Raw genomic sequence first — 26,818 nt, 5'->3', positions numbered from 1 at the left:
ACAGTACAGATATTCACAGAAACACAGTAAATTATTTTGACCCTTTTAAGACATTTCGGTAGCCAATTTTACAAGATAACATGAGAACCTGACTTACATTGAAGTTGCACATGTAAATAATACAACCGTAGTTTTTTTTGGCTACGAGTGAGTGAGTGAGCGAGTGAGCGAGCGAGCATTTATTTCCTTGCTCAAACATTTATGCAGTTTGTGTGGGTTGTAAATTATGATGGTTATTTTGTTTTTAAATGTCACTGTCAAACTGAAACAAAATAATTATAAACACCGTTGTTTAAAGTTTAATGCTATACAACCAACAAACAACTGTTTCGGATGAGAGCGACTCATCAAGGCCCACAACCACAAGTAATACTGATATAAGTGGGAACCAATTTTAGTGGGTTGGTAAACATGGACATGGAATGGGTTTTGAACCACACGAGTAGAACTAAAAGATGAGAAAATAAACCAATTAGTGGCAAATCATATGAGAAATAGAAATTGGCCAAACTTCGTCTTCAGAGTTTTTTTTGGAACTTTCATCAATTTCTTTTGCTTTGCATGTGACCGGGTTCCTCTCAGAGGGAAAATTGACAGCTTCTACTCTTTTAAACTTCCTTTAAGGTTTTATGACACATATTTGGTTAACCAACTTCACATCTACATTTTAAAAGTGAAGAAATTAAAAGGGCTTGGCTTGATTACTTACACAACTCTCAACTTGTTCGGAAAAACTGCGCAAATATCACATGAACTTAGTTCGCAGAATAAAATACCTCTCTCATAAGTTTCGTTCTGCCACATCATCGCTTTCTCTTGACAGCCGACCCAGAAGCCCGAGCATTGGTCTTTTTCTCCGTAGAAGCGGTACTACTACCTTTACCTTTTCCCGCTCGAGCTTTCTTGGAACTTGAGTTCCCCGACTCCTTCAAATCCAACTGAACTTGAACTCCTTCAACCCGATTAAAAATCCATGTTCAGTTCATATCAAGAAAAATTAACCACCAAAAGGGGATTAAAAATGTATTTATGTGATTGAACTATAATTTGTTATATACCTTTCTTGTTCAAGCTTTGAAGTTCCTTTTGCAACTTCTCACCGGCCACAGCGCCGTCTAAAACGTTGCAAACGATCAAACTTAGTCCCAACATACAATAAAAATGATGATTTAATTGATTTAAAAGAATATCTTGAACACGCAATAAGCCTACCTGGATCCTCAGTATCAGAGGCATTTTCGTCGTCACTCTCTTCTGCTGCCAGCTCTTCGTTGTTTTCCACTGCTCCATCACCAGAGGACGGTTCTAAAATCGCCGCGATTCGTTTCTTAGGAGCCTTTTTCATTCCGGGGAGAGTGATTAAATCTGAAGCTCGGACCATCCTCGACTTGCTTCCTTCTTTGTATGCCCTCGTGAGAGCTGCTTTGACTGGGGGCGGTATTCCACTCAGTGGATCTGGGTAGCCCTATTCAATAGATTATCATGATCAGATAACACGTCGAGATTTTTTCCCACAAAGTATATCGTACATTGGTAATATTGTTACCTTGAATTTGGACAGCTCCATGACTGTATCGTAGTCTTCTTGACTGATTGAATACGTGTTCATGAAGTCCACTACTTCTCGGGTAGCTTCATCCTGGTAGTCGATTCGATCATGAGATGATATGCAATATCAATCAACTTTGTTCACTGTACAACACACTTCTGAACTATATATAATCTAGATTTTACCTTGGGAAGCGTCCGAAGAGGCTGAGTTAATCTCTTCAAAAGAAGAGTAAGGTACTCAATGCGCACAGTTCCCCTGGTTTAAAAAAAATAAATAAACATGATGTACAACATATATATATCAAAATGTATGCAAAAAAGAGTGAAAGAGAGAGGAGAGACCTTCCAGAATTCGATTCACGAGAAGCAAGAAGATGGACGTGTAAGTCCTCCAAAAGTCTCAGGTTTTTACCGAAAGTCGAGTTCTTTCCCAACCAACTGCCAAATCTGTTAAAATTTCTTTCGCCCTGCAAGAAAATTAGATCTAAGGTAACAAGAAATTTTCGATTTCTGAAAGGAAAAAACCATTTTCAATAAATAAATAAAAATTACGCAACTGAAGTAAAAATAAATAAATAAATCAAAATAAAAATCTACATATAATAGTTCCGTGTTTCTATCTTATAGATATTTCAAATCTACATTCCAATTGACAATCCGATGCGACAATGCTGAGATAACTTTATATAATAAAAGTCTAGTACCTGCTCTAGAACCTCTCGTTGCCCGTGCAACAATGCAGACCTGATTACGTTAGAAGATAATACTATAAGATTCATATAAATAAAACTACAATATTGAAGCAAATTCGAGACTGAACTTATGAAATCCCCCAAGTGGATAAAGAAACTCACGGAATTATGCAGGACGAAAGAGCACTGTTTTGAGAAAGCTGCCATTGCCGATATCTTCTTATCTGTACATTGAAAATGTCACCATCACCGATAGACTCGGCAGCACGAGCAATCAAGTTCATACGCTTTAACCCATTGTCATCTCTACCAACTGCGCTTGGCCTATAGTTTATATAATTTTCCTGCCAGCCGATCCAAAACACAACAAATATTTACATAAAGGAAGAGATGGTGAAATAGAACTAGCAAAATTTGAAATGACAGCAGCAGAAAGAACCTGAACAATTAGAGGCACCAGATCAATATCACTCATGCTAAGGTCAATTCTCTCATCCATTCTCAACTTTCCAGCATTAAAACCGAACAACCTACAAAAATAAATGTCAGACGAATCAACACTGGGTTCTACTATTCTGAGACCAACATGTGAAAAAAAGGTATTTTTACTTATCGACAGCTGTAAATGGCGATATATCCTCGTCCTTTGCACTCTTAAGCATGCGCTGCCTGACATCATCGTATTTTATGTCTGACATTGAGAGGCTCATATACTGCAGTTGATTCAAGGCCATACGCATATCTCCATTGACTCGGTCAGCAAGCTCCTCTAAAGCAATCTAAAAGCAAATGATAGGATGATTAACACCAACTTTAAAACTAAGTAGAAAAAGCTAGAATTACAAATAAAAAAACTTTTTATTACAGCAATCACCTCGTTAGCTTTAAGGCCTTCAGAAATTGCAACCTGCATCAATCTCTTGGCCATCTGTAAGAAACCAAACGTTTTGTAAACAAGAAGCTTAGTCAGTAACAAGTAAGTAATAAAAGCCCGAAGGCTTATACTCTTAATAAAATGAAGGAATATGGAAGCATGTAAAACTTATTGTGCCCTTTGTCATGGTGGATTATTTCATAGAAAAAAAATGAAAATTGCATGCCAGAAGCAAAAAAAAAGATATATATCAGAAAGTCGTTCCCGTTAAACTTCATTTAAGATATTTTATCCTAGATGACTTTTGAACCCTTTCACGGGATTAAGAACCAATTAAGCGGGTAAGCAAAAGATCAAAATACTCGAGTCTAAGACATGAGTATTAGTTTCTAAGTACTAGGAATCAAGTCTGGTCGAGTTTCCTGGTTAAAGATTAGATGGAGGAAAAGAAAACCTGTTGTTTCGTAGGCTTCCGAAAGCTGAGAAGCAAACAGTAGTTGATAAGACTCTTCAGCTTCTGACTGTAGCGGTCATTACAGATGCAGATAATGGGAATTTTCGAGGTTTTGATGCTGGCAATGAGATCGGCAATCCCACCCCTATCTCCAGCAGACATTCCATCGACCTCGTCCATGATGAGCACTTTCTTCGGACGCTCTGACCTGCATTTGAACAATCCGTCACAAGGGCTAAAAGATAACTCACCAAACAAAACATAGAATGCAAACCCAAGACCGACCAATCTTTTCCGACACCCAGTCCCTCATTGCTGACAAGTTCCTTAACAGAATTTGCATTGCTTCCGCTTATTCCTTTCTGAATCTTGGAATCGGCCTTCCCACGACTGTCACTTGCATTTACCTAAACGATATGTGCGTAGTAAAATATTAAATACCAATATATAGCTGATGCAAGTTTATAAAACCAGGCAACACACCTCAATAGTATCAAAACCAAGCATCTGGCTGACCAACTTCGCCGAAGTTGTTTTCCCTATACCAGGTGTTCCACTCAACAGCACAGCTTTCTTTGCGCTGGAGTCGTTTGCTTTCTTACCCTTTTTATTACTTCCCGTGTCAAGAAATTGCTCGTGCCAGTGAGCCAACCAATCATGAAGCTGCTTCACCTGTCCACCGTGAAAATTGCAGTTTCAGTTTATCTTTTAAGAAATAAAATGCATTTAAAATCACAATGTTGGGAGAACAATCGTTGATCAACTTTGTTAGGTAAACAAGATGTTATAGCGGCAGCTCATAGCAAGCATAGATTAAGATAACTGGTACATACCAATGATTGATTTCCAATGATGTCATTTGGGACCTTTGGCTTATATTTTTCTGTCCATGTTGAGCCAGAATGCAGAGTATTTAGAATTTTTTTGCCAGGGGTGGCGATTGGGGTCGAGCCTTTACTAGCCACATTTTTTGACGTTGTGCTACTAGGGCCAGCTTCTGCAAGAATAAATGTGCCTAAGTTAAAAGTAGGACTATATTATCGCTTCAGACCTAGAACTACCTCAGATAAGCAAACAACAAATGGTATTATAAGCTAAAAGGAGCAAGAACAATTATATAATATGGTTACCCTGATAAATTGAAGAAAATTCAAATCTAGTTCATGTTAAAATCAACGGGAAAAACAGCGCAGAGCTAGTCATCAATTAATAGTTCACGAGGAGCATACTTTTAGTTTCTATCTTCTGCGGGCTTTTTTTAGGTGAAGGTACAACCGGATCAGCTACAGATTTCTTCGCGGGTTGGTTAACCTTACTTGAGGCACGGATCTTATCAAACAATCCATCTTCAGTAAGGAATGGAGTACTACATGAGTAAAAAGTAAAGATGAATAAAAGACATAAATTAACTTAAAAAAAAAAATCTGATTTTCTAGAGATCAAAGAGGACACACCCAAGCTCTTTAGCTTTTTCTGATTTTCTTCCTCCAATATCTTCATCGCATAGAAGATAGCTCTGCAAAGATACCATTTAAATCAGTCTAGCACGGTTTGTTTGAAAGAAAATCATGAGAGAGCAGAGTATAACGGACTGTTTTCTTGCTGACAGATCCAGTAACTCGGCCACCATGTCGCTTGATCAAATCCTCTGCTTCCTCTCTTTCCAAACTGCAATAATATACTAAATCAAAAAGCACTCTGAGGCTCATAAGTCATAACACAACGCCATCAAAAGAAAAGGGAAGGAAAAATGGTAAATGACAGTCACTAAAGTCTTGTCAACATTTTACTTCGAAGACAAACTCGCGAATATGAGCCATGTACATTGACTAATATGCTAATAATATGTTCCATTAACACAAGTAAAACAGACGGTAGAATAGGAAAAAACCATCAACCAATCCATATCCGACATTATAGAGTATCTGGATTGCACTACTAAAATGTTACCTGTCAAGAGTACCACTAATTACAAAAGTCAAATTCGCTAAACAATCCGAAGCACCTTCAGGAACTTCCTGAAATGAGCAGAAATGAATACAAATAAATATAAAATGTTATTTGAGACAGAATTTTTTTAAAAACACGAAGTGGCAATCGCAGAATATAATAATGTCTTAACCTTTTGCCCTTTGTTTGGAGGATCTTTTCGTTCTCCAAAATTCATAAATCCACCACGACCACCACCACCACCTCTTCCCCTTCCTCTTCCGGCCACCGGTGCCGCCGTACCGCCTCTTCCACCGCGTCCCCTTCCACCGGATTTGGGAGACTCTACCGCGTCTTTCATATCTTCATCATCACTTTCATCGTTATCTCGAGCTTTCTGCCCAGTTCCCCGGCCCGACGCACTCTTCACCTTCTTTCCCGGGGTAGCAGAAACCGTGCTTTTCTTGGCTTTCGGTAAAACAAAGTCGTCGTCATCATCATCGTCATCCTCGATTTTGAGAGCCCGTTTTGCCGGTGAAGGTTTCAGCGACCTGTCGGGTTCGTCTCGACCTTTTCTTTTGGCTGGAAGCTCGACCGTCTCTTTTTCATCCTTGACCTTTTCTTTGGAGAAGTATTTACTAGACTTTCTTCTGCCTGAAGCTTCTTCGCTCCCCCCTCCCGCCTAATCACAATTACAGAAGAAGAAAAAAATAACAAATAAATAACATGATATGATATAATCGGTTCTTGGAAACTAAGTTACATGTGTTCTGAATTTGACACTCGACACTGAACTCACCCTAGGACTAAGGTGCATTGCAGATATTCTGTTTTACGAATAGTGAAGCTAATTGGAAAATCCTACGTTGAAAACATCACATTCATGTAACAAAACAACATCGAATAATCCTGTCTGAACCGATAGTCAAGGGTACTATTAGCTTCTAAACATCCATTGTAGAATGAGCAAAACCGGATGAGTACTAGTCAAAACAAAACATTCTATTTTGTGTGTCACCTAGAAAAGAAACAGTATCCAAAAAAACTTCCTGCCTTAAACACAAAACGAAAAAAAAAATCAACCCCAAAGGAAAAAAACTGGACAAAAACGTCCCATCTATGATCTCAAAAACAATATCAACCAAGAGCAAAACTTACAGCCTTTTCGGGGTTTGAAGAATTGGCTGCCATGGAAGAAGTTTGTGTTGACTCTGCCAGCTTTGGGGCACCATTGCCATTTCCCTTCTCGTGCGATTTCATAAACCACTTTCTAATATCTGACTGTGACTTTGTACAATAATAAAAAATGAATTAAATTGTCAAAACCTAAAAACCATAACCGGAAAAGAAAAACAAAATCGAAACACGCGCAATAAACCTTCTTTCCCGGGAAAAAAAATTAGCATAAAATGAATCAAAAACCAACTCACCATTTTACGGACTGAACTAAATCACCGTGAGCAATCACACACAGACAACAAAGCCCCAAAATTAGCAGTTGAGAAACGTTCGCTTCGATAAAGCCCTAGAAACTGGGAGCCCAAACAAAATAGCATGCAAGGCACAAGCTCAACAACAAGAAACGAAACCGTTGCGCTCTTTATTTCAAAAAAAGAAAAGAAAATGAAAACAGATTAAGAAGAAGGGAAGAAATGAGCAACGGTTACGACCTAACAGTTCTGGCGATTCGCAAATAGCTTGCAAGCCATGGTTTTGATTCTTGTTCTTGCCTCTTCAGAGAGAAGGAGGGTATAGTATTTATTTGCCCAATTCTTGTTTCCTTCGAAGCTTAATAGGTTACAAAAATAATGTAATTAAAAGGAAAAAAAATGCTTTTACCATTATCAGGGTTTTGTAGTAATATATTTATAATTACTATTTTTTTTTTTCGTGAGGGATAATGACGAAGGCAGACAAAAGTATTGGAGGCTGGCTGAGCTTTATTTTTCTAAGGGACTACTCTTATTTTTTTTTTCATGTACTGTGAAAAAATTAAGGGAAAATAACACATTTATACCATGTGTTTTAGTGAAATGTCGAGTTTAATCCTCGGTTTTCAAAAATGTCGAGTTCATACCCTCTGTTTAACTAAAATGACGAAATTATACCATCTGTTTAATTAAAATGACGAAATTATACCATGAAATAGACAACAGTGTCACGAATATTCTTTTTATTAACTTTTCATTGACGTTGACTATAATATTTATATATAAACACCAATTATCTTTATTCATTCGCGCCATATATGTAATTTATTTAAAAACTAAAAAATAAACAATAGTCTCTTAATCGTGAAGAACACAGAAAGAGGCAAATGGGTAAACATCGATAGTTGATAGTCATCAAAATCGCATATTCGAACAGAGAATCCAGGATTTAGAGTTTCAATTCGAACACGGAATGAAGTCATTTCTTAGGAGGTATGAGTTTTATTATTTAATTTCAATTTAAGGCTATTTTTATTTCAAAATTGAGAATTTGTAAGTTAGGGCACTGATTTAGATTTGATTTGGTTTTTCTTATATAAGAGTTAATATCAATGAAAGGGAGATTTGTGACGCTGTTATTCATTTCAGGGTATAATTTCGTCATTTTAGTTAAACAGAGGATATGAACTCGACATTTTTGAAAACCGAGGGTTAAACTCGACATTTCACTAAAACACAGGGTATAAATGTGTTATTTTACCAAAAATTAATTTCAATAGCATTAAAATTAAAAAAAAATGAAGTTGAATGTATTTTCAAATACTATAAGGTTAAGCGATTATTATATTTTGTTACATAATTTCATGCTAAAATTAAACGATTACACTGGTTTTAAAAATAAAATCCAATATTTTGATTAAAAAAAACACTTTTTTAGGAAATGTTTAGAAAAGAAAACATTAAAGAAAATGTTATTCACGTTCATTTATGTTCCAATTTATCCCCTTCTTGTTTATTTATATAAAAATCGTAAGCTTTACTATCTATACACTGCGTTTTTTTTTCCTCGTTTACAAATACAAACGATCGCTTAGAACGAAATAGAGGAAGCGACGAATTGTTCCAATCAATTTCACTGCTCAGACCTGAACCAAAAAAAAAAAAAGAAAAAAAAAGGCAAAGCCAAGAAACCCACCGTCGCTGCGCTATTCAGGATCGCGATTCTTACTTCCAAACATTGATTTTTCCTTTATTTAATTTAAGTGGAGTCATTGTTCAAGCTTCGGGGTTGATTTCCAAGAGCTGGTCTCGTCGACATGGGATACGGTTCAGATAGTGGTTCTCAAGATGGAAAAGACGAAGGTTTGTTTGTACAGTTCCCAATTATTACGAGACTGTATTTCAATTTGAACTGAATTGTACACGGATTTCTTTTTTAGTCTAGTTGTGATTCTGTTTAGACAAAAAAAAAAAGCCCTAAACCTCACTTAATTTTGTGTTTGCAAAGCTCTGTATAGTCTCTTTGCTCTTTTACGTTTGTGAAATTTTCTGAATTTGAGAAGCTTCGTGTTTGGGCCTTGAGAGTCTTGAACTTTCTGTCTCTTCGAATTACAGCTCTATATCGACTTTGTGATCCTAATTCTTCATGATAAAAAAAAAATAGAAAAAACAAGCTTTAGGTTTTCTTGAAATGTGGCAGATGATGAAGAAGAAGAAGAAGAAGACTATGAAGAGGCTGGTGAGAGTAATCGGCTTTTGGGGTTTATGTTTGGAAATGTTGATAACTCTGGAGATCTTGATGTTGATTACCTTGACGAGGTAGCCTTTTGTTACTGCTTATTTGTGTGGAATAGGATGTGATTTTGCTACTGATTCTTCTAGATTGTAAATGCTCCACAGTACTATAAAGGCGTTAAAGGCATACTTGGTGGCGAGGCTAAATTTTTATTAACGACTGTTTTCTCAGGATGCAAAAGAACACCTTTCTGCTCTGGCTGATAAGCTCGGTTCATCGCTGACAGATATAAATGTATGAATATTTAGTTATCCGCTTTCCACATCTATTCCAGATTTGTTAACTCAAGTTTAGCTACAGTTGGTTATCTTAAATTATCATGTAAGTTTTTGTTTTGTTGCAGTTGTCAGTGAAGTCTTCAAATAGGTCCAATGATGTTGAGCAAGGTAATATCGTGTGCCCGGATCATATGATAATGTGTTGAATTGCTCTTTTTTTTTTTATCAAACACTAAAGAGTAGATGTTACTTGTGTTCTCGAACCTGTTAGACTATGGCGAGAAAGCAGAAGATGCAGTTGATTATGAAGACATTGATGAGCAGTATGAAGGGCCGGAGATTCAAGCTGCCGGGGAAGAGGATTATCTATTGCCGAAGAAAGTTTATCTCTCTTCTGAAGTTTCTCTGGCTGCTTTGAAGCCTACAACGTCTGTTTTTGACGATGAAGATTATGACGAGGAAGTCGAACCGGAAAATGAGACCGTCGATATTGCTACAGATGTTCAAACTATTGCTATTGCAGGTATACTTTTACTGTTGATTACAATAATATTGCACCCAAGCTTTTATCTTGTACTCTCCGTGGAAAGTGTGATTTTTGGTATTTTCTGAGTGTGCTCTTGTACCATGATGAGCTTATACACTGTTGCTCTGGCAAATAAAAAAAGAAGCTATTCTGTCATTTGCTGTTTTTTTCAATTTCTAGCTATTTCTCTTGCTGTTGGGACTGATTTGAGCATACCCCTGTTAGATGAGCAGGGTAATAAGGTATCTGAGGTGGATCATATGGTAGAAAAAACGATCGAGGATGATCATCAAACTGCCTCATCTGATGTTGAATCTTTGGATAGTGGAGCAGAAGACTCAGAGGTTACTATTTTATGATTTTTTTTTAGTTTAAGAAGGCCAACATTAAGTGTTAAATCCAAGTCATCAAGAATTAAGGAAACAACTGAGTAAACTTTGAACACAGTATTTTTGATCAATTATTAGCGAAAGATGGGTTAAATTTTTTTAATGTGATTGCTTCTTCAATTTTTGATGACCCCTTTTCTTTCCTGCCATCCTCGTCTCTTGATGTTTTTGTGAATTTCTTTTGAATTTCTTGCTTAGTAAGAAAAGTGCTTTATTACTGCATCATAGTCGAAAAGGCTAATCTTTTGTTCTTTTCAATAATCCAACCAACCCTAACCAATTGCAAAGTGGCTTCGATAGAACTTTGTCAGTTTTTTATTTGATATAAGCAGTAATAGAGGTTAACTTTTCAGAAATTGTGGAAAAATATTCCTCAACTGGTGGGGAACATAAGTAAAAATACTTAAAACAGAACAACATATGGAGAATTTAAATTTTTCTATGATTTATGAAAAATGTTTTTATTCTGTAGGACGATGAGTCAGATACAGACTCTACCCCGCTGCCAGTTCTATGCGTAGAAGATGGAAAGCCCATTTTACGTTTCTCTGAACTGTTTGGAATAAAAGATCCTGTGAGAAAGAGGGAAAAGAGAGAACATAAGTATGTTTCTCGAGGTATGTCTGATATGTGGAGTATCTTCCTCTTCTTCTATTTGAACACTTTAAACTTTGCTTGTGTTCCATTCTGATGCTGCTCCTTTTTCATTCTTCAAGCTAGCCGTAAGTCTACCGATGTTTCTAATAATGTTGAAGACGATGAAGTGGATTTTTTGACGGGCTCGGGTCATGGAATAATATATTTGAAACAGGAAGATTTTGACAAGAATGAGTGTGACATCAGTATCTTTACTGACGATGAGTTAGAATTCGAAAAATCCGGTGCACCTCCAGTGTCAAGAAATGACTCTTGTATACCTGGAGTGCCAATGAGCAAAAGCTGTGCAGATTTTATTGGAACCCAATTACCACTAAGTCCCACTTTTCATCCTCTTGATCAGCTAGATTGGGAAGCTGGGATTGCTTGGGATAATTCTCCTGCAGTGAGTGAAAACAATCAAAATCTGAAACCTGATATGGAATCTTCGGTTGATAGTGAAGCAGAAACCAAGGCACCACAAATTACTAAGGCACCTCAAAATACTCTTCCCGAGCCACTAGGAGAACCTGATGATAAAACCCATGAGAAGTTCATCCTTACTTCCCCTGTCAATTTGGAGCACTTTGGCTCGAGAACTCTATCAGGATCTTCAAGCCTTCCATTCTCAGAAGGTAGATACCATCCGCAAATATTAAGGCTTCATTCCAGATCTGAAGTATATAGCTCTGATCGAGAGGATGGTCGGTCCGAGAAAGTTAATGAGAAGAAGCTCTATCGAAGTGACGCTCTAGCGAACTACGACAAACTCGTATTACGGAACAGAGACATGTTAGATGGGTCTTGGTTGGATGAGATAATATGGGATCAGGAAAAACCCATCAGAAAGCCAAAGCTTATACTCGATCTTCAAGATGATCAGATGCTTTTTGAAATCTTGGATAACAAGGATGGTATGGATTTGAGGCTTCATGCTGGCGCAATGGTGATGACTCGCTCTGCAAAGGCAAGCAACGGGGATTCCCTTGAATTGCAAGGCCACGGTGGACCATCTGGGTGGCGACAAATGGCCAATGACAAACATTATTCGGGTAGGAAGACATTGCAACAAATGAAATCAAACTCGAAAAAGCGCACTACTCAGGGAGTCAAAGTTTATCATTCGCAGCCTGCGCTTACGCTGCAGACAATGAAGCTGAAGTTGAGCAAGTATGTTCTCTGTTCCGCTGCTGCGATTTTATGATAATTTGGATTTTATTTCGTACTCATTCTCTGGTACGAATTCGTACGAGTCTTGAATAAGTTTAAATTCCGAATGTATATGTCCAATATTATAAAAGTAAGGGTTCTAGTTGATCTGCTGAAGAAAACTTCTTCGTTCTTAATGTAGTGCCGATTAATTATAAATTATCTCCTCAATCTGTATAATCTGACTGATTTTTTTAACCGTGGTACACATTTTGACAATGGCAAGGTTAAATTAGGCGATGATCGCAAATTTTAGAAATGATAATGGAAAGAAGAAAAAAAATTCTGACATAAGTCACTGCAGGCCATCTGTTTGGGCATAAGCACTTTTATAACTAGCTAAAATTATGAGTTAATCGATTCAATGTCCCTGAGGCTTACGGGTTAAATTGAGCTTTTGTTGCTGTCTTGATATTTTGTGTTCCCTTGTGGTGAAGCCTTATAAGTATTTTGGTATTTTGATCTGTCACTGATCTGGAAATCGAATTCCTGTCTTTTTTTTTCTCTTCATCATGTACAAAATTGTGTCGTCGACTATATATTCTGAGCATGCAATTTGATTTTAATGACTTGTGTGCCTGCTTTGCAGTAAGGATTTAGCCAATTTTCATCGTCCTAAAGCTTTGTGGTATCCTCACGACAACGAGGTTGCTGTAAAGGAACAAGGCAAGCTGTCTACTAATGGACCAATGAAAGTTATTATAAAGAGTTTAGGTGGGAAAGGCAGTAAACTACATGTCGATGCTGAAGAAACCATCTCATCTGTTAAGGCAAAAGCTTCCAAGAAGCTTGGTAAGATAGGAGATAGTTTCGCTGTTCCTAAAGAAATATGATTCTCCGCGTGGAATTTTATGTTGAAATTTTGTGGTTTTTTTTTTTTAGATTTCAAGTCGTCCGAGACAGTGAAGCTATTTTATCTAGGGAAAGAACTTGAAGACGATAAAACTCTTTCCGCGCAAAGCGTTCAGCCAAATTCTTTACTTCATCTTGTTCGTACAAAAATACATTTGTTGCCAAGGGCACAGAAGCTTCCAAGTGAAAATAAGTCGTTTCGGCCGCCTGGAGCATTTAAGAAAAAATCTGATCTCTCTCCAAAAGATGGCCATGTCTTTTTAATGGAGTAAGTTCCTCTATATTTGCTGATCGCAATCTATATTCCTATAAGAGTGGTATTGTTGATTTTTTTTACTCGCCCCCCTAGTATCCTCATTCTTGTAATGAAGATGAAATTTCTGTTTCCCCTTGATTTTACTTGACAAGACTACCCTGTAGCATTTTTCTTGGCTGTTTTTCTTAGTCTTTTGCTCATCTATAAACCTTGTTGGGATTCTTTTTAACCTCTTGGTCATCCATATAGTAGGAATTTTGGTACTCTTAACAATTAGATACTATAAATCAATCCAATTACTAAATGTTCAATTGGCTCATAGTTGATAAGTTCGACTAAGTTAACTATTTCAGGTTCTTTTTTAAATAATCTGATATAACTGTAAGAAATTGGGTTCAAAACGGTATATTAATTATTTCATGTCTTTTTTTTCAGGTACTGTGAGGAAAGGCCTTTACTTTTGAGTAACATTGGCATGGGCTCCAGGCTCTGCACGTACTATCAGAAGTCAGCCCCAGATGACCAAACAGCCTCTTTATTGCGCAGCACAAACAACACTTTGGGACATGTTGTCTCACTCAATCCCGCTGACAAATCGCCTTTCCTGGGAGACATCAAACAAGGCTCATATCAGTCATCTCTTGAAACAAATATGTACAGAGCACCCGTATTCCCTCACAAAGTGCCTTCAACTGATTATTTGTTGATTCGTTCTCCGAAGGGAAAAATTACCTTGAGACGCATTGATAGGCTTAATGTTGTCGGGCAGCAGGTTTGTGATGCTTTGTTCAATACCCATCCTTCAACTCCTGTTATCTTTTATATTACTTTTTTGCCAACATTTTTGTTTCCACTCGGTGACGACTAGTCAATTAGTGGAAACTTGTGGAAACTTAAAACTGATTTGTCAAGTACCATCGTAGATTTTTTTTCCTTGGGAGCCTCAAATGTGGGACACTTGTGGAAACTTGGAACTGATCTGTTACACATTTTGTGCTTTCAGGAGCCTCTCATAGAGGTTATGTCTCCAGGAAGTAAGAATCTCCAAAACTATATGATGAACAGGCTCTTAGTTCATATGTGCCTAGAGTTCCGAGCTGCAGAAAAGAGCAATTTGCTTCCATACATCCGTGCTGGAGAGTTGCCATCTCAGTTTCCTTATCTTTCCGAGGTTTTGCTTCGAAGGAAGCTCAAGGAATATGCATATTTGCAGGTAAATTGCATTAGCTCTTCCTCCTTCGAAAATGAACACATTGGTTCCCATTAGTAGCACTTATATTGTGTGAAAAGAGAAGTCAGCTCACTGATAAGAACTTTCAACCACCGGCAAAGGTTGTCTGTTTAGATAATGAAAATTCCTATTCAAATAATAAAAAATAACTAGTAGCATATATGCTTAATATTTCTTTGAAAAAAACAGACCTAGACACCATGAGCTGTGACTATCAATATGTTACAGATGATACTTGGCTTCTTGCTCACTTTTTCTTTCATATTAAAATGCTACATACTATTTCATAGTCCATAGTATTTTTTTTTAACTTTCCTTGGTCGTTGACTTTCCAGAGAGGGTCAAATGGTCAGTTTATTTGGGTCAAGAAACGTAATGTTCGTATTCCCACGGATGATGAACTGAGAAATATGATGAAGCCAGAGGAGGTGAGTCATTTCAAGTCTCGTGTCTTTGCTTGAGATCTTAACTTCACTAGGCTGAAGAGGTCTAGTTGCCATCGCCAAGGTTGATTGCAATTCTTATCCATGTGGTAATAATGTTAATTTAACTGTGGAGGTTTAGGTATGCGCTTACGAAAGCATGCAAGCTGGTCTTTATCGACTTAAACATTTGGGAATCACCGAAACTCACCCATCTGCTATATTATCTGCGATGAGTCGTCTGCCCGGTGACGCCATTGCTCTCGCCGCTGCTTCACACATTGAAAGGGAACTTTTAATTACTCCTTGGAACTTGAGTAGCAACTTTGTCGCATCTACACAGGTAAAGTATCTACTGGATATCGTCCATTTCTGGTACCTTCTTAAAAAATGCCCACAAAGTTCTCTTTGGTCCATTCATCATTAGCGAAGATGGGTTCACATCTGGTTCTTTGTTTTTTCATACTTTCAAGGAGGGAAAACAAACCACATTGTTTATGGAAATATTTTAAAAAAAATTGATGACTAAAAAAAATGGTTATTTGTTTATGTTCCTTGAATCTATTGTATTGTCTATCTTCATGCTTCTTTTATTTTTTTTAATAGGGTAAGGAAAACATAGAGCGTTTGGAAATAACTGGTGTGGGCGATCCATCCGGTCGGGGTCTTGGATTCAGCTATGTGCGTGCCATTTCAAAAGCACCGGTGGCAAGTGCTACGGCCAAGAAAAAATCTGTTGCCGGGAGAGGCGGTACAACGGTTACTGGTACAGATGCCGATTTGCGAAGATTGAGCATGGAAGCTGCACGAGAGGTTAATAAAATACAGCTTTAGAAGAAACTAAATATTGGTTAAAAAATTAAATAATTTTCCGGAGAAGAACAAGGATTACATAATCCTAATTTGCACTAGGCCAATGCCGAAAAGGCGGGCGAAGAAGAGGTTAATTAGTTTGGAATTGATATAATAGGTTAATAATCTTTATATTTTTATAAATAGATTAATTAGTTGTTTTGTACCCTTTGATTTGATGCCCAAGGAAAAAAAAAAAAGTTATTTTGTACCCTGTATTTTAGTTGATAAAATTGTCCCCTGAAAAAAAAAAAAATTCTGTTTGAAGAGGATATTGCTAACTCAAAAAATGAAATAGCAAGTACAGATAAAATATTGGCACATAAACTTTTATTACATCCCATATCATTTGAGTTCACTCAGAAGTGGGCTTCTGTTCGATTTGAGAGCTAATGAGTCTGATGTATTTATTTGTAAACTTATTAAGTTTTCTTTATGGTTATGATTTGCAGGTTCTTCTTAAGTTTGATGTTCCCGATGAAGTGATTGCAAAGCAGACGAGGTGGCATAGGATCGCTATGATACGCAATCTTTCAAGTGAACAAGCTGAAGCGGGGGTCAAGGTCGACCCAACAACGATCAGCAAATATGCTCGCGGACAGAGAATGTCCTTCCTTCAGCTGCAACAGCAGACCCGAGAGAAGTGTCAGGAGGTTTGGGATCGGCAAGCTCAGAGTCTATCGGCCTTTGATGGCGATGAACTCGAGAGCGACTCTGAGGCGAATATCAGCGATTTGGATTCCTTTGCCGGAGATTTAGAGAATCTTCTTGACGCCGAAGAACTTGAGGACGAGGGCAATGGAGATTATGACACTAGTCATGATAAGGTAGACGGTGTCAAAGGCCTTAAAATGCGGAGACGCTCATCGTTGGCTCAGGCCGAGGAAGAAATTGAGGATGAAGCCGCTGAAGCAGCCGAACTTCTCAGGTTGCTCATGGATGGTAAGAGAACATAACTTCTCATTAATGAAACCCATTGACAGCTGCGAGAAAATCTTCTTGTTGACCAAAACGATGCCTCGTTTTGCAGATGAGATTAAGAAGAGTAAGAAGAAGAAGGCGAAAGACGTGGGTGAAGAGTCGGGATTCCCTTCAGGCCCTCGAGCGAATTTCACTTTCGAGAATACAGATCGCGGGAAGCCAATCAGTGGTATAAATCAACCGGCCGGATCGTATGTGTCAAGAGACAATACTAGTGGGGAGACCAAGGTAGTAAGTCTATGTTATCCTGAATTTTCTTTAGAGACTTGCAACATTTATATTTTCTTTCCCAGTCATTTTCCAATCATGTACATAATCGAAGCTCGTTTTCTATATTGTCGTCGCAGGTGGAAATGATCCCGAAGAAAAACAAACCTGCGAAAATTAAACCAAAGATCAAGGTTGATGACATTCCAGTCTTGAATTTAACAAATAAAAAACTCAAAATAGCTGGAGAAATCAAGGTAGGCAAATTTATTTCTTCTTCGTTTTTCTCAGAAGTTCTTCGATGTTTCTGGTTATAGGAAAATGTAAATCGATGTAAATATTCAGTATATTAAATTATGACTCACTTCGGGTTTTTCTTCTTCAAATGTCTGAAATCCAGATTTTTAAGGAAAAGAAGTCGGCAAGAGAGAGTTTTGTCTGTGGTGCGTGTGGTCAGGTATGTGAAACTAAATATTTGATATCTGGTTCTTTTGCTCAACAGTGGAGTTCAATTTTCTTTTTGCGATGTAAATAATTTCTCGTCTTTTTTTTTTCTGCTTTCAATGAGTCAGCTCGGACATATGAGGACAAACAAGAACTGCCCAAAGTACGGAGATCCCGATGCCCACGCCGATATTCCAGAATCCGAAAAAGCCGCTTTAAAATCCGCTTCATCTGTCTCGACCCAGATAAAAACCGTCACGAAGAAGCTCATACCCAAAAGTGCTACAAAAATAGCACTGGTCGAGACCTCCGAGGGAGAGAACTACGCTCCTACTCCATCGAGCACGAAATTTCTTCCGGTGAAGTTCAAATGCGGCACGGCAGAAAAACAAGAAATTTTTTCACTGGGAGCGACACAGAGCTCTGACCAGCCGGGCACGTCTGATCACGAAACCGGGAAGTCCTCGGTCAAGATTCACAAAATAATAATATCAAACAAATTAAAGCCCGAAGAGCCCAAGGCCGAATCTCACAAACCCCCGATTGTTATTCGCCCACCGGCAGAGTTGGACAAGGCTCAAATTGAATTCCAGAAATCAACGATTGTCATACGGCCGCCGGCGAACACGGAGAGAGACCGGGGCGAGTCTGTGAAGATAATACAGAAACGGGTTCCAAGAGAAACGGAAAGAGAGCAGTCTCACAAGAAGGTAACTATCAAACGGCCGAAAGAAGTCGTCGATTTGGTGGATAATTTCGGCTGGGAGGGAGGCTACTCGGGCGTCGTTGAGCATCAGAAGACAAAAAGAATTGTCGAGCTATCGAGCTTCGAGGTCCACAGGAAGCAGGAGGTTTTCACGGCCGAGTGGTCTACCAAGAAGAAATCGAAAGACAAGGGTCGGAAATGGTGGGACGAGCAAGAGAGGCAGAGGAACGAGGAGAGGCGCAGGGAAGAGAGAAGGAGGGCTATGGAAGAGCAAGAGAAACTGGATGAGATCAGAAGATACGAGATAGCAATCAAAAGAGAGACGGAGGAAGAAGAGCGCTGGAAAGCAAAGAAGAAGAAGAAGAAGAGAATGTCCCCCGAGTTCCAAGACGACTACTTCGAAGAGCCGATCATGCCGAGAAGGCTCGACAAAAGGATCCCTGAGAGGGACCGAAGCGCAAAACGAAAACCCATCGTCGAGAGGTCCTCTTCCGAGTACGGCGCTTTTACCAAACGCAGAAGAGGAGGAGAGGTAAAATAAAATAAAAAATAAAATAAAAAAATTAGACAAGTAACTTCCAAGTTCGAATTGATTTTGATGATATGATTTTGGACAGGTTGGGTTGGCGAACATATTGGAACAAGTTGTGGAGACCCTGAAGGAACGGCAAGAGGTGTCGCTTCTGTTCTTGAGACCGGTGACGAGAAAAGAGGCGCCGGACTATTTGGACATCATAGAGCGTCCGATGGACCTATCGACGATAAAAGAAAAGGTTAGGAAGATGGAGTACAAGAGCCGCGAACAGTTCAGGCACGACGTCTGGCAAATCGCCTACAACGCTCACAAATACAACAATGGCCGTAATCCCGGTATTCCTCCCAAAGCCGACCAGCTCTTGGAGATTTGTGATTATTTGCTCAACGAGAACGACGACACCCTCACTGAGGCCGAGGCTGGCATTGAATTATGATCAAGATTATTATTTTTTTTTAATTAAGGCTGTCAACTATTAGATAGTTAGTTAGTTTGAAGATTATATTTTATTATATTAGGTTTTAGGAGGTGGGTGGGTGGGTGTAATTTAGGCTGTAAAATGTATGTCCTGGTTTGTACTTTGTACATAGACGAGCCTTTTGGGTTACATACGTTATATAGTTCGTACTAACTTTATACGAAGTTTACTAAAAAAAAAAACTACTTTGTTTTTGGGTATTTTTCCGTCAAGGCCCTTAAATAATTTTAAATGCTAAGTAGGATTTTTATTAGCTCGTACAAAAAACAGAGTCTAATTTATGTCTAGCTCTTTCATATTTCATATGAAATCTGGTTTCATATTTTATGTCTACTTTATACATGTAGTCTTATATACAAACTAATCATAGTATATAATTACAAATATAGGGTTTAATCCCTAGAAAACCTATTCACATTCCTTGAAATTTATGTTTAGACTTTAGATATTTAATGTGATTGATAATAATATTGTATAACGTTATATCGAAAATATTTAAAATTAAAAAAAAAAAAAAAAAAAAAAAAACCCCCTTTATAATGCCTCGGATATTTATTTAGCCGAATACCCGAAAACATAAGAGGCTCAGAAAAGCGAAGCGAAGCAAAGACGATGGGAGTTGAAAAGGAGATCCTCAGAGCCGGAACCGGTCCCAAGCCGGTAGTCGGTCGTAAGGTCACCGTTCACTGCACCGGTTTTGGTTAGCTCTCTCTCTCTCTCTTGGATTTTGTATACATATCATGATATTATGGTCATGTAAATTTCTCGAAGGAAATGATAGAAGAAAGATGAGGGATTGAGTGAACAGTGTAAATTTATTTTGACTTAGGGTATGTTCAAATCCTTGATCGAGTTCATTCTGAAATTTAGGTTCAAGGACAAACTGTTCATTGCTGTTTAGATCGTTTTGAGAATCATTGCTGTTTAGATTATGCTTATATGCTGTTTGATAAAATATAAAAGTTAATTTATTAGTACAGTGTTTTTATACAGTACCATTATGCGTTTTTTTTTTTCTACTTTTCTTAACTAGTCATTAGTTCTTAGATTTTAAACATGTATTAGAAACTCCCTAAAACTTTGTCTTCTTGGATTTTCTTTTGGATTTATTATGACTGAAGTACGTTTGTTGCAGGGAAAAATGGAGATCTAAACCAGAAGTTTTGGAGGTAAGCATGGCTGTGTTTTTTTTATGTGTATCAAGCCGAATTATCATGTGTTTTGCTTAAGGATTTCTCTATTTCATATTGCGATTGAACTCTTCGGGTCTCTTGATCTTTGGTTCGGTTGTTTCAGCACAAAGGATCCTGGGCAGGAACCTTTTTCCTTCAAGATCGGCCTCGGTCAGGTCATAAAAGGTATGCCTTGTTCTATTCTTGTATTAAACAAATGGACTTTTGAGGCAATCTATAATTCAATTTCGCACACAATATTTTTCTTATCTTATCTTATGAACTCATTTTAGGTTGGGATGAGGGTGTTCTGGGGATGCAAGTTGGTGAAGTAGCTCGGCTTCGGGTAAGTTCTTTTGTTTTTTCTTAAATTAATTAAAAGTAAATGCCGATGAACAGCTTTCGATAAAAATTATCTCCACGTTATTGTAGTGCTCTCCTGATTATGGCTATGGCCCGAAAGGATTTCAAGCGTGGGGTATCAACCCGAACTCTGTCCTCATCTTCGAGATCGAAGTGCTCAAGACTGAGTGACCGGAAATCAACGATCAAGTGACACATTTCCAAATAACTTCTTTTTTTCCTTTTAACTCTCATAGACAATATATCTCTACTCCTTGTCATATTGGAAAATGTTTTCATCTTTCAAGAAAATCTAATAAAAATCATTACTATTGCATGTTTAGTCTGTGCGTATGGACACAAATCTAGTATAGTAAAAAGAATAAATCGTTAGGGTTTGGGGTGTTCAGAAATCTTTGAGCAATTTGCGGACTTGTTCGAGGGTGACGAAGAGGACGACGGTGAACGGGCCTTGCCTCGAGATGGTGGGCACGAAGCCCTTGTAGAGCGCGGCGGGACCCTCGGCCCGCACCGTCTTGACCGCGCAGTCGAGCGCGCCGGAGTACGGCGGCGCCGCCCCCGGAGCAACCCTCATGTTCATCACCCTCGTCTTGATCACGTCCACCGGGTTCGAAGCCACCGAGGCCACGAAACCCGCCGCGAAGCTCGCCGCCACGTGGGTCCCGATCCCGTCCCCGATCAGGCCCTTCTCGAGGATCGCCTCCTTGACCTGGTCGTAGGTCGCGAGCTGGGCGGCCGTGACGATCATCGCGCGGTTCACCGTGAGGGCCGAGCCTCGCCACAGGCTAGCGACCCCCTCGCTCCTCGCCATCCGTCCGATCGCGTCGGCGGCGCTCCGGTAGTTCCGCCGCTGATCCGCCGCGAGCCGCCCGTCGGCCTGCATCCGCACCATCGCCACGTCGGCGGGGTTTCCGACCGCAGCCCCGATCCCACCGGCGACGAGCCCGGCCGCGATCTTCCGCCGGAGCGGGAGAGCCTGGGTCTCCGGGTCGGCCCAGGCCCGCTTGAGGACGTCGTACAAGCCCATCCTCGTCGCCGAGTAGAGAGTCTGTCGGAGCATCGTCGCCGAAACGCCCGAGAAGAGTGCCGCCGCGCCCTCCGACCGTACGATCCCGCTGCCGATCGATACCAGCCCGACACGTGGCGGCGGTGGTGGTGGCATAGAGGCGGGTCCCGCGAGGGCCGGCCGGAGAATTTGGGCGGTGGATTCGCCCTGGAGTTGCATTCGGACCTTGATGAGGTCGAGCGGGTGGGTCGAGGCGCCGGCGACAATCGAAGCGATCCCGCCTTCAACGAAGCCTTTCACACCCATATTCTGAATATAATGAAAAGTAATTATAAACTTGGGGAGTGAGAGTTTATATTGAGAGGTATGAGAAAGAAAGAGCAGAGCTTTGTGATGGTAATATATGGAAGTGTTTTTTTTGTTATTGTGGTCCGTGGTCTACAATTGAGTACTTATAAGGTACGAGATTCTTGGAGGGACGGTGAGTGAGAAAGAAACTTCCGAAGTAGTAAGCGCGGGTTTGTGGGCTGACCTGGCTTCTATTTGCTATATTTGTTGGACTTTGACTCTATATTATATACGTATATACCACCATGCGGGTATTGATATTGAACAGTGGTTTAGTTGAGCTTTTTTGTGCGTTTCGTACTAGACTCCGAATCAATAATTGGCAGTCTACGTGGTGGCTTGACCAATTCAATTCATACTCGTGTGTACAGTCAACACAATATTTGACGTGGCTTTATAAGTAGGGTAAATTTAATAAATTTCCCCAACTTTCCATGATCTCTAAATGGTAACAACTAAAATTAAATACGATTTCCATATTCCAAACAGAGCTTTCAAGATCTAGGGTTTTTTACACCACCCTCAGCCGCCGCTCCCTTCGGAGCCGCCGGACTTTTGCCCTAGTCCGACCAGCGGTGAAGCTTCGGCCGGGGGGAGGCCCATCTTTTACCTTTGCTTTTAGCTTATCCGTTTTCCCTCCAATGGCTTTTCTCTTCCCTTGCCTTCCTCCCCTTTTGGTGTTCTCCGGTGAGCTCCGTCGGAGCCTGCACTTCTTGTCTTTTATTTCAGGTCGGCATGATGGTTCTCCTTCAGATCTTGGGCAGGTTGACGTCATCCTTTGCGTTTGGACCTCGGTCGTGAGATCCATACCCTTCGGAGGAGGTTGCAACCGCGGCACTGCTGTGGGGCTTTTCTCGATGGTGGTGGTGGTGGTGGACCCCAGAGACCTATGCTCTGTTTTGTTAGTCGGCGGCGCCGTGTGGGTGCTGGTAGTTTGTATGGGGCTGAGAGGGTATAATTTGGATGTTTACCTGTTTTTTCGTGTGTTTAGTTTGTTAAATCTTGTTGTCACTGGTTTATGTTCCTGTCTTTTCGTGAGAGGGTATTATGCTTGTTTTATTTTGGTTTGTTTTGGACCGGATTAGCCGTAGTCTCATCTCCCGTGGTGGATTTCCTGTTAGGCTTTTATCTATTCAGGTTGAAAAGCCACCCAATTCGTGGTTATCGGACTGAGTTTGGTTGGATTTTTCCATCGTCAATCTTTGGGTTTTTAACGAGCCTCTTGTGTGCTCTATTGGTGCTTGTAATTCTTCCCGTTGTCGGAAGTTTGCACATATCGTACTTTTACCGGAATTTAGTGTTAGATTCACATCGACTTAGGTCTTGGTAATCCATGTACTATGGTGTTATTCTCCTGTACTGATGGGTTTTTTTACCCAATTTTAATAGAAAATCCGTACTATTAAAAAAAATACGCTTTCCATAAAACTTTTACACTGTCACAAATTTCTTCCTTCCGTCATATTTAACGGTATGTGAATAAAGAGAAAGGCGTGAAATTGATATGTAATCAATTAATTAATAATTTCAAAAATTCAAAATGATTCAAAACTAAAAAAATTTACTTAGGTTAAAAAAGATCACATTTTTTTTACGAGGACCAACTTCAGATTTCAATTATTTTATTTTATTTTTCAAAGTAACTGTATATTTAATAGATTTTAAACATATCTAATTTTTTTGAAATTATTATCAATCGATTACATATCAATTTCATGCATTTGTCCTTAATTTTAACAGACTACTATTTATATACTGCTCTATTTTATATATATATTTAATATATTTATAAAGCACAAATTGTGACTAGTGCATATGTTCAAGAAGAATTCATGTAATTTATCCTTACTTACTAAAAAAAATTCAGCTCTGATTACCCAAACCAAAAAAAAAAACAATTGAACCGACTGGTAATGCCTCCACAATGGTTCTCAGCTCAACTGAACTAATCGCCGGGCTTTTGGTAAATAGCGAAAGGTCTGAGAAAGTTAGATGACGAGCAAATAATCCAGTAAACAAAAGGTCTGCTAAGCTCTAGATCAATAAATAAGACACGTAGGATTGGCAATATATGATAATAATTAAAGTGCAGTGTGTATATTTTAAGTATAACTGGGATCAGGAACACTAAGATCGTGAGCTAATTCTTACGCTTTATTCTTAGAACTTCGAGAGCAAACACTTGGAGAGTGATTCGTTCATCTTTTCTGATCATTATTCTTTTTGTCATTTATCGTCAAAGTAATTAGACAATGATAAATCCCATACATCCATATATTAACACAAATAACATATGTGGTACTACAAGTATTTTAATACAAAATTGAGATCATTCTGTAGAATTAAATTCTTACGTATAGCGATGCAAGTATAACCTAAATCAAATTTAAACTAACGAAACAAACGTGTGTGGATATACTTCTAAGTTTTCTACAATTAGAATCATTGCACTAGCTTATTAGAAAGAAAAAAAATCATTACACTAGCCTGGAAGTCGTGTGATTATTGGGCGGTTGTTGTCAAATTTGATCATTATGCAACTTAATTTGCCAACTAACAGTCATACCCTTAAATCAAAACGAAAGAAAAAAAAAACATTGTTCAGATAATATACATATATGGTATCCCGTTTTCAACATCACTCCCAGAAAGCATGTGTAATAATTAATAATCGAGTAACGAGACTTAAGTTTTCTTGACACTGACTGCCTAACTTTTCCTTGTGTGTCACTTTCTTACCTTTGAATAATTTTGGTAAGAATTTCTTTACTTTCACACGCTATAAAGCACATATTAAACCCTATGTTTTATGTTATTTACGCTGAGGATAGAGGTAGAGGAGATGGTTTAAATATTTCAAGTTGATTTCTAACGGAAGAAAAAAAAATCGTTTTCTTTATCAAAAGTATTGAAGGAGTGCTATTAGAATGTCCCACGTCGATTGGGTACTTAAGCAATGCGCTCTTTATAAGTGTTTGACATTCCTCCACTCTTGAGCTAGCTTTTGAGTGTGAGTTAGGCTCACACTTCTGATATGGTATCAAAGCGGGGCCCAATTTCGAATGTGGGACCACCCGTGAATGTTCATTCACACAAACTTCACGCTCCAGTTGTCCATCCTGGGCGTGAATGGGGTGTATTAGAATGTCCCGCATCGATTAGGTACTTGAGCAATGTGCTCCTTATAAGTGTTTGAGATCCCTCCACTATTGAGCTAGCTTTTGAGTGTGAGTTAGGCTCACACTTCTAATAAGTGTAGTTTTAAATTATTTCTTTCTTTATCATAAGTTGCAGTTAGCTGAGGCAAATTCGATTAAAATTAACCATAACCAGTTAAAAAGTGTTTAAAAGTAAATGAAAATATTTATTTAACAACCAAAATAAACATCTTTAATTGATATATTTAGAAGGAAAATAATATAACATGAAGAAAAAAATTATATTTTATTGAATTATATATAGGGTATGGTTAAACGAAAATACCATATGCAGAACGTGTATTAATTCTTTTAGCTATTTATTTTATATTAACATTGTGAGTTAAAAACTAATTATAATTAATACAATATAATTTCATCTTTCACCTCGCATTTCATTCCTTCCTTTTCTATACTACCATACCAAACATAAGTTAGTGTTAAGTTAGCAGGCTTCTTCTCAACAATTATGAATTCTAATCCCATTATTATTGTTCAAAGCTTTAGCCAAATTAGCTGTTAAAAAAGGGGTTTTGTCATTATTAGTTTGAAAACTTTGATTAGTGACACTAACCTTTAAGACCGTACTTTACAAAAAGGAGCTAGTGTAATCTTAAAGGTGATGTATGAAGCAAAACTATATGGTGTAAAATTAAAGGCGGGAAATCCGTGGTAGCACTAAGACATGTTAATATATATATACATTAGGATTGTAACATATTTCCTCATAATTATCTTATTACTTAAATCTTTTCTGTTTGTATTGTATTTAAAAATAATTATTATCACCATAATGAATTGCCCACTATAGCTAATATATATGATACCCCCAATCTTTTGTTTCCTTCAGTTTAAGATTATCCATATTGTTTGTTCATCTGTATACCAAGTGATAATTTGGATATCATGCCAACTTTAATAAATAAACAAAATAAAATTATAAAAAAAAACCCCGCATAGGTTAGAAATTTGAAACCAAAACATGACCCTTACATGTGGAATAACTAAGTAGTGTTAGGATTATTACGTAAATAATATTTATTTCCGGGAATAAGCACAACTTTTATAAGAATTGAAATACAACACAACAATATTATGAACGAGAAGAAGTAAAAGAAAACCAAGACAGAAAAATCAAAGGCCGAGGACCGTTCGACGGTCTCCTTAAAGTAATATTGCCCTCCCACGGGTGTCGAAATCGACGAGCAATTTATCTCCCAGGATACAACGGCGGAAGATGAGAAGAACGGTACACCAAGCGAACTTCTCCGGCGAACTAAACCCTGCGACAGAACTAATCACCGACTACAGAATAAAACAAAACAATTTCGGAGGAGAGAAGAAGAAGAGAGAGGATGTGTGTGTTCGTGTGTTCGAATGAGAGCTAGAGGCCACTATATATAGGCAAGGTTGCAAAAAGGTTACAACCTTTAGGCTCTCAAAACCGTCCATCAATAATGACAATTAATCCAATTAACTCGAATTCATGGCAATTAAACCAATAACTCGAATCATAGAAAAACGTTTTGGCTCAGTTACTGCTCAGGCACAAAACGTCCAGCCA

General features: G+C 38.5%; 4 protein-coding genes across 7 annotated transcripts; 2 read left to right on the top strand and 2 right to left on the bottom strand.

Annotated features, from left to right (window-relative positions):
• Nucleotides 1–456: 456 nt before the first annotated feature.
• Nucleotides 457–7,278, bottom strand: RFC1 (replication factor C1). Of its 3 annotated transcripts, XM_089624715.1 has the most exons (24): nt 7,171–7,278; nt 6,931–7,032; nt 6,659–6,787; nt 5,694–6,182; nt 5,522–5,589; nt 5,164–5,239; nt 5,026–5,087; nt 4,801–4,937; nt 4,405–4,568; nt 4,055–4,243; nt 3,857–3,978; nt 3,572–3,779; nt 3,118–3,171; nt 2,853–3,022; nt 2,683–2,773; nt 2,406–2,587; nt 2,256–2,295; nt 1,894–2,018; nt 1,735–1,807; nt 1,547–1,639; nt 1,213–1,465; nt 1,059–1,115; nt 777–952; nt 457–660 (listed from the first exon to the last, which is right to left on the bottom strand). In XM_089624715.1, exons 2-23 carry the CDS (start codon nt 6,931–6,933, stop codon nt 804–806), a joined length of 2,934 nt encoding a protein of 977 aa, XP_089480841.1. In that variant the 5' UTR covers nt 6,934–7,032; nt 7,171–7,278; the 3' UTR covers nt 457–660; nt 777–803. The 3 variants fall into 3 exon arrangements, with proteins under 3 accessions (XP_089480841.1, XP_089480840.1, XP_089480842.1); XM_089624714.1 differs by having other exon boundaries at nt 457–952; XM_089624716.1 differs by having other exon boundaries at nt 457–952; nt 6,659–6,781.
• Nucleotides 7,279–8,476: 1,198 nt separating this feature from the next.
• Nucleotides 8,477–19,368, top strand: HAF01 (HAC13 protein (HAC13)). 2 transcript variants are annotated; one of them, XM_089623087.1, is made up of 21 exons: nt 8,477–8,793; nt 9,131–9,249; nt 9,398–9,460; nt 9,570–9,612; nt 9,716–9,967; nt 10,196–10,314; nt 10,832–10,976; nt 11,076–12,165; nt 12,794–12,996; nt 13,087–13,324; nt 13,748–14,084; nt 14,316–14,525; nt 14,879–14,971; nt 15,108–15,308; nt 15,572–15,778; nt 16,270–16,759; nt 16,848–17,026; nt 17,146–17,262; nt 17,406–17,462; nt 17,578–18,687; nt 18,773–19,368. In XM_089623087.1, the coding sequence occupies exons 1-21, from the start codon at nt 8,748–8,750 to the stop codon at nt 19,124–19,126; spliced, it is 5,673 nt and encodes a 1,890-aa protein (XP_089479213.1). In that variant the 5' UTR covers nt 8,477–8,747; the 3' UTR covers nt 19,127–19,368. The 2 variants fall into 2 exon arrangements, with proteins under 2 accessions (XP_089479213.1, XP_089479214.1); XM_089623088.1 differs by lacking the exons at nt 8,477–8,793; nt 9,131–9,249 and having other exon boundaries at nt 9,396–9,460; nt 10,204–10,314.
• Nucleotides 19,369–19,686: 318 nt separating this feature from the next.
• On the top strand, nt 19,687–21,025 carry FKBP12 (FK506-binding protein 12). Its single transcript, XM_089623090.1, has 5 exons — nt 19,687–19,868; nt 20,304–20,337; nt 20,465–20,526; nt 20,634–20,686; nt 20,773–21,025. The coding sequence occupies exons 1-5, from the start codon at nt 19,781–19,783 to the stop codon at nt 20,872–20,874; spliced, it is 339 nt and encodes a 112-aa protein (XP_089479216.1). The 5' UTR covers nt 19,687–19,780; the 3' UTR covers nt 20,875–21,025.
• Nucleotides 21,026–21,077: 52 nt separating this feature from the next.
• LOC149387135 (mitochondrial uncoupling protein 5-like) lies at nt 21,078–22,250 on the bottom strand. Its single transcript, XM_089623089.1, has one exon. The coding sequence runs from the start codon at nt 22,013–22,015 to the stop codon at nt 21,089–21,091; it is 927 nt and encodes a 308-aa protein (XP_089479215.1). The 5' UTR covers nt 22,016–22,250; the 3' UTR covers nt 21,078–21,088.
• Between the last annotated feature and the right edge of the window lie 4,568 nt (nt 22,251–26,818).

This window comes from Urtica dioica, chromosome 8 (assembly GCF_054948205.1).
Source record: "Urtica dioica subsp. dioica isolate 48M chromosome 8, U.dioica_male_clone48M_v1_H2, whole genome shotgun sequence".
Lineage (NCBI taxonomy): Eukaryota > Viridiplantae > Streptophyta > Magnoliopsida > Rosales > Urticaceae > Urtica > Urtica dioica.
Note: the sequence above shows the minus strand (reverse complement) of the source record. Positions and strands in the feature narration are given on the sequence as shown.

What these genes read in the sequence shown, in the direction of transcription:
- RFC1 (XM_089624714.1), bottom strand. An exon ending in TCATTGGAAATCAATCATTG is followed by an intron (nt 4,244 to 4,404) that starts GTATGTACCAGT and finishes CACGGTGGACAG; the next exon opens with GTGAAGCAGCTTCATGATTG. An exon ending in CTCTGATACTGAGGATCCAG is followed by an intron (nt 1,116 to 1,212) that starts GTAGGCTTATTG and finishes GCAACGTTTTAG; the next exon opens with ACGGCGCTGTGGCCGGTGAG.
- HAF01 (XM_089623087.1), top strand. Translation starts at nt 8,748, where the DNA reads ATGGGATACGGTTCAGATAGTGGTTCTCAAGATGGAAAAGACGAAG. An exon ending in CATCGCTGACAGATATAAAT is followed by an intron (nt 9,461 to 9,569) that starts GTATGAATATTT and finishes GTTTTGTTGCAG; the next exon opens with TTGTCAGTGAAGTCTTCAAA. An exon ending in TCTCAGGTTGCTCATGGATG is followed by an intron (nt 16,760 to 16,847) that starts GTAAGAGAACAT and finishes CTCGTTTTGCAG; the next exon opens with ATGAGATTAAGAAGAGTAAG.
- FKBP12 (XM_089623090.1), top strand. Translation starts at nt 19,781, where the DNA reads ATGGGAGTTGAAAAGGAGATCCTCAGAGCCGGAACCGGTCCCAAGCCG. An exon ending in CGTTCACTGCACCGGTTTTG is followed by an intron (nt 19,869 to 20,303) that starts GTTAGCTCTCTC and finishes CGTTTGTTGCAG; the next exon opens with GGAAAAATGGAGATCTAAAC. An exon ending in GTGAAGTAGCTCGGCTTCGG is followed by an intron (nt 20,687 to 20,772) that starts GTAAGTTCTTTT and finishes ACGTTATTGTAG; the next exon opens with TGCTCTCCTGATTATGGCTA.
- LOC149387135 (XM_089623089.1), bottom strand. Translation starts at nt 22,015, where the DNA reads ATGGGTGTGAAAGGCTTCGTTGAAGGCGGGATCGCTTCGATTGTCGCC.